At 43.0% G+C, this 6,000-nt stretch overlaps 2 protein-coding genes across 2 annotated transcripts in view; both read left to right on the plus strand.

Moving 5' to 3' along the window:
* stag3 (STAG3 cohesin complex component) overlaps positions 1–877 on the plus strand; it is a gene marked incomplete at its 5' end in the record, with an annotated part of 65,299 nt that extends 64,422 nt beyond the window's left edge. Inside the window, 2 exons of the mRNA XM_084132995.1 lie at positions 263–356; positions 431–877. Coding sequence (XP_083989121.1) covers positions 263–356; positions 431–478 — 142 coding nt within the window. The 3' untranslated portion in view covers positions 479–877. The remainder of the gene's footprint in view (positions 1–262; positions 357–430) is intronic.
* Positions 878–2,907: 2,030 nt separating this feature from the next.
* The window catches only part of mcm7 (minichromosome maintenance complex component 7), a 16,755-nt gene continuing 13,662 nt past the window's right edge, over positions 2,908–6,000 (plus strand). Inside the window, exons 1-3 of the mRNA XM_084132996.1 lie at positions 2,908–3,066; positions 4,176–4,255; positions 4,360–4,524. Of these exons, the coding sequence (XP_083989122.1) occupies positions 3,036–3,066; positions 4,176–4,255; positions 4,360–4,524 (276 nt within the window). The 5' untranslated portion in view covers positions 2,908–3,035. The remainder of the gene's footprint in view (positions 3,067–4,175; positions 4,256–4,359; positions 4,525–6,000) is intronic.

Genomic DNA, 6,000 nt, shown 5'->3' on the forward strand with positions numbered 1-6,000 from the left:
AATACACCAACAGACTGGTTTGGGCTGAAGTGTCCTTGTAATTCACAAAAACCCGTAAGTGTGTGTGTGCTCAGCCACTCGTGTGTGTGTGTGTGTGTGTGTGTGCTCAGCCACTCGTGTGTGTGTGTGTGTGTGCTCAGCCACTCGTGTTCAGAGCTGTGTGTGTGTGTGTGTGTGTGTGTGTGTGCTCAGCCACTCGTGTTCAGAGCAGTGTTTCAGCAACTGTGTGTGTGTGTGTGTGTGTGTGTGTGTGTGTGCTCAGACTCTCTCTGGCTCATGAAGAGCGTTCAGAGGATGAAGAGGAGCCAGAAATAGAAGATTACGATGATGAAGACTCTGAGACGGGCTTCACTCTGGTGAGTTAAACACACACAGGATGATGAACTGATGATGTCATCATCGTCTTCATCCTCTTCCTCTGTTCCCTCAGCCGTCCACTCACGGCTCCGCCAGCTTCCTGGAGGACCTGTTCCACTGATGACATCATCATCTCCTCTTCATCATCATCATCCTCTGGAGGACCTGTTTCACTGATGACATCATCTCCTGTTTCACTTAGAGCCGGACAGTTCAGCAAGACGTTCCAGATGTTTTGTTACTGCAGCTGTTAGTGGTGTTTAATATCTCTGTTCCTGTCACTGATGATGATGTCACTGATGATGTTCCTGTCACTGATGATGATGTCACTGATGATGATGTTCCTGTCACTGATGATGATGTTCCTGTCACTGATGATGATGTCACTGATGATGATGTTCCTGTCACTAACCCTGATTGATTGACAAGAGCAAGAAAACCAAAAGAAAAACCTGTTTGATTTCATGATGTTGTTTGCGTTACATCACAGTTTAGTTTATTATCCCTGTTAAAAATAAAATAAATCACATTTATTTCTCTTTTCCGTTTGTATTTTTTAGATGTTAGATTTACTAGTCAGTCACATTTATTCCTTTCACAGATGCTTTTATTGCCTTCTGTGTATTTAGCCAGTTTGTAATCAAACACACTGAACAGATCTAGAGTAATACAGTCTTCTACACACACACACACACACACACACACAGAACATGGACTGTGCAACAGTGACTCTCTACAGGTCTTACAGAAAAGGGTTTCTTTTTTCTACAATGAGCTTAACTATGGAGATGTGTGTTCACCGTAGGGTTAGGGTTAGATGTGTGTTCACCGTAGGGTTAGGGTTAGATGTGTGTTCACCGTAGGGTTAGATGTGTGTTCACCGTAGGGTTAGGGTTAGATGTGTGTTCACCGTAGGGTTAGGGTTAGATGTGTGTTCACCGTAGGGTTAGATGTGTGTTCACCGTAGGGTTAGGGTTAGATGTGTGTTCACCGTAGGGTTAGGGTTAGATGTGTGTTCACCGTAGGGTTAGATGTGTGTTCACCGTAGGGTTAGGGTTAGATGTGTGTTCACCGTAGGGTTAGATGTGTGTTCACCGTAGGGTTAGGGTTAGATGTGTGTTCACCGTAGGCACAGACACACAAGCAATAACCCAGGTCTAGAAATCACAATTCTGAAGAAGAAAAAATAGATTAGCAGTAGTTAATTCTCTTGGGCTCATTCCCGGTGTCGTTTGGCCATCAAGTGTGGAGAATCTGAAGTGTGTGTGTAGTCACGTTAGGTGTTGTACAACATGACAAATGATTTTGGCCAAGTTCAGGTAAATGAGTTTAACCCTTATACAGAATATTCACTCTAACAAGGGTGGACGTACTAAAGTTGACCACGTCAGATTTGAAAGATAAAATTGGTAAAAATAGAAAATTAAAGGAACAGACCCGAGGATCCACTCACTTTCCCTCCAATGAAGTGATGACAGCTTTATGATGACATTAAATGTTCCCAACTTTCATTTTAAGGGAAAGGTTTTAAAATAACGGTGGACAATAAATTGAGGGACAAACAAAAAACCTTGATTATAATCCAGGTTCAATTAAATTTTCACTTTATTGTTGGAATTTCTTTCAAAAATTGTCTTGCATCCCACAACGTTTACTGTCTCGCATTAATACACATCCACATCAAATAATGTCTCGCATTAATACACATCCACATCAAATAATGTCTCACATTAATACACATCCACATCAAATAATGTCTCACATTAATACACATCCACATCAAATAATAACAAGACACTACAATAGACACTACTTGATACAAAAAAAAAAAATCTAAAATGAATTTAATAATTGAAAGGAATATGTACATTAGAGAGAATCTTTACTGATACACCCAACTATGTAAAAATCAGCTACAGTTTATTAGGGGACTGAGGAGAAATGCTGATATATGGTCTCAGAGTGCTGTAAAGTGTCTCAAATTATTATTATTTAATTAACTTCAATATGCTTAGAATTCAAGTGGCGTTATTTATGACAGGTTTATACATAGGTTCAACATTTTAAAGCAGCATATGTCATGGTCTTTATTGGGGACAACACGTCCTCCATAAAAAGCAAAAACCATTACAAATTCATACTATACAGACACTTCATATTTAATCATATTTTATGATTTGTAGATTCCATTTTACAGATTAATCTCCCAGGTGTCGCGCGCGCGTGGCGTTTCGAGGCACAATCGTCGGTTTAATTGGTTCTGAGTTTCGAACAGCTTCGTCTCTCCCATCACTACTCATTCCTGCTCCATATGTTGTTCATATATCAAATATCATATATCATAAATTCCCTTCCGGGCTCGTGCTGGCGGATGTTTTGAACTGTTTGCAGCTTTTGTCATGGCATCTTTTTTTTACCGCCGTTTCAAAGCGCAAAGCTATTGGTCCTTCCGCTCACATGACACACTACGTTTGTAAGATTTTCGCGCCACAAGCGCAGCCCCGCCCCCACGCACGCCCAGACGCGCTCTGATTGGTGGAGAGCGCCAGCAGACTCGCGCCAGTTTTCGCAGCTGTCCTCGAGATCCTGTTGCGTCTTTAGTCTCTGAAAGCGTTTCCTAAGCGAAATATTCACATATTTATCTCAGAGACGTAATTATTCACATTTCCGCGATAAACATGGCACCAAAGGATTATATGGCGGAAAAGGGTAAGTTGGGAAATTCACTTCTGGCGCACATTTAACATTAACGTTAGATTTATTTGTGAAGAACTCTTCTCAGTTTCTGAGTTTCGGACACGCATCAAAGTTCGACGAAATGAAAGTAGAATAAAGTCGCATATGAATCATTTATATGTGAACTCGAGCGGAACGTGTATCTGTTATACATGTGTGCGATGTGTTCGTTGTTTGTGTAAAAGCAGGTTTAACTTAGTTTTATAGTAGCTCGCGGCGGCCGCGCGGGTTGCGCGCGCACTTGCTGAAGTGCCCGGATGGAGTTTTGGAACAAAGAGCGGCGGCGCGCGCAGATCACGTGCTCGCTTCCGACAACGCTTTTTCCCAATCTAAAGTTTAACTGACCGTCCAGAATCACGTGTGTCTGTTTATTCTGATCGGTCGCTACTGTATTGTCGTAGAGTCGCTTCAAAGCACGATGTGAAAGTTTATTCTGTACGTGTAAAACGGAGCCGCGTGACCCTAACTGACACCAAAGCCACGGACCGATGATGATAATGATGAAGATTATGCTGATGAGCTCAGATTTCGGTCCGGACGGGTCTAGTTTGTGAAGCGCGGAGGCGCGTGGCTGTAGTCGGGCACGAGGACCATGTGCTGCTTTGTTTACAATAACACCAGCCGTCGAGTGGCGTTACGCGGTGGTGGCGTGGCTGATGGCAGCGATGTCGCGCGCGTTGGACTCGAGTCACGATGCGGCTGATCGACACGACAACGCGATGTTTTGCTCGAGTCATTATGAGGCTGTTTGGACGCGTCGATCATTTGCGCGCAGTTTCACTTCATTTATCTTCGTGTTCTCTTCTGAACAGTTACTAGTAAGTGTTTAAAGCTGAAATCATGTTAATTTCATCTGTGCGAAGAGTGTATCATGAGTTTTGGACATTAAAGCCCTTTTGTTTCGGCTGCTCTTCTGTTTTGGCTCGCTTGTTTACGAACACGGATCACGTGACTGATGTGTTTGTGCACTGCTTGGTCGCGCGCTCATCTGAAACTTTTCCTGCACGTGCACAAACACTCCCACGCACTGCTTTCCTCGGGTGTGTGTGTGTGTGTGTGATCGTGGTTTTCTGTGTTCCCAGAGAAGTGCAAGCGCTTCCTGCAGGAGTTCTACAGCGAGGATGAGTCCGGGAAGAAGGTCTTCAAATACGGCGCTCAGCTGGTGAGATCCTACAGTTCCTGCAGACGAGCCTCCGTGTGTGTGTGAGACCCCGGCTCACCTGTGTGTGTGTGTGTGTGTGTGTGTGTGTGTGTGTGTGTGCGCAGGTGTCGCTGGCCCACCGAGAGCAGGTGGCGCTGCTGGTGGATCTGGACGACGTGGCGGAGGAAGACCCTGAGCTGGTGGAGAGTGTGTGTGAGAACGGCAAACGCTACGCAGGACTGTTTGCAGACGCGGTTCACGAGCTGCTGCCGGAGTACCGAGAGCGAGAGGTGTGTGTGTGTGTGTGAGATGTGCCAGTACATTCACTGATTGCAGAGAGCGTCTGTAGAGTTAACTCATTAAAGTGAAAGATGCCCGACCGGACAATCAGCCTTAAAACATCATTAACAAAAAAATAACTACGGAATCACCCAAACGTGAGAATGATTCTGCAGTCATTTAGTGTAAGTGGCGATTAATAGTGAATAATTATAATATAGACTAGGGCTGACTTCTAATAGTCGAGGATTCGACGATTCGATTCGGAGAGGTCTGATTCGACTATGGACCTCATAGTCGAATACATGGGCATCAGTCTGGTTTGAAGTGTGCTGGGGACAGAGACGCATTCGCATTTTCAGAAGGGCTGGGTACAAAAAAATATTTTCCGCTTTCGCGCAGGTCATGTTTTGAAAGACGATGTCCTGTAGCTTACTAATGTAAATAAATAAAAATGTATTCAAAAATCTGCTTCACATTTTCAGCAGGGCTGCGGAGCGGCTGTGGGTTGACTCCACACGGTTCTCATGGGCTTTATATATAGGCTAAGTCCTAACGTGAAAAAAGCTTTACGTGGTTTAATGTACCTAAACAATGATTACCAAATTTCCCTCTCATATTGCTCCTCATAACCACTGAAAATGGTCAAAAAAATCGAACCCAGAGTCCAATTATTATGGACGTTATCTGACATTAAGCGTTTCTGCTTCACATGTTCAGCAGGGCAGCGGAGCGGCTGTGAGTTGACTCCACATGGTTCTCATGGGCGTGAAAAAGCTTTACATGGTTTAATGCTACCTAAACAACGATCACCAAATTTCTCTCTCATATTGCTCCTCATGTTTATGAAATGTTATGATATATGTGTGATATGTTTTGTTCATCTGGCTTTAAATGAATAAAAGGTATTTGTTACACACCATGTTTTTCTTTTAGTTTTTTTTTAGCTCTTTTGTTTGAAATGGAAAAAATCCAGCTGCTATCTTAAAAAAAAAAAAAAAAAAAAGGTTCGACTATCAGTCGACTACGGCAAAATCTAACGAATCAGATTCGACTATGAAAATCCTTAGTCGAAAACAGCCCTAATATATACTGATGGTAACATGGTTGTGCTGTTGAGGCTCTCACAGCCTCATGAGGAGAAATGGAAACAAATGAGCTCAACACATATAGAAACTCGCTTATACTGCGCTAAACATTCAAAGTGTGGATTTTTATATTTATAACATATGATACAGTGAAGCATCACACGACCAGGAGTGCTGGATACCAGCACCATTACAGATGTGACACTGATTTTGTATTAGTTCATATTAAGTCACTTACATTTTAGAGTTTATATTGACTCTTAGTTCAGTTTCAGCAGTTCTAACAGTCCCACACACAGATCTTAGCAGCACCACCGCGTCTCACAGCAACACTCGTGTTTCAGCACTGAATGATTCAGCGTTTTGAATGAATTGTTTGAGTCAAAGATTCACAGACTC

The sequence above is a fragment of the Abramis brama genome (genome assembly GCF_963993115.1).
Source record: "Abramis brama genome assembly, chromosome: 13".
NCBI lineage: Eukaryota > Metazoa > Chordata > Actinopteri > Cypriniformes > Leuciscidae > Abramis > Abramis brama.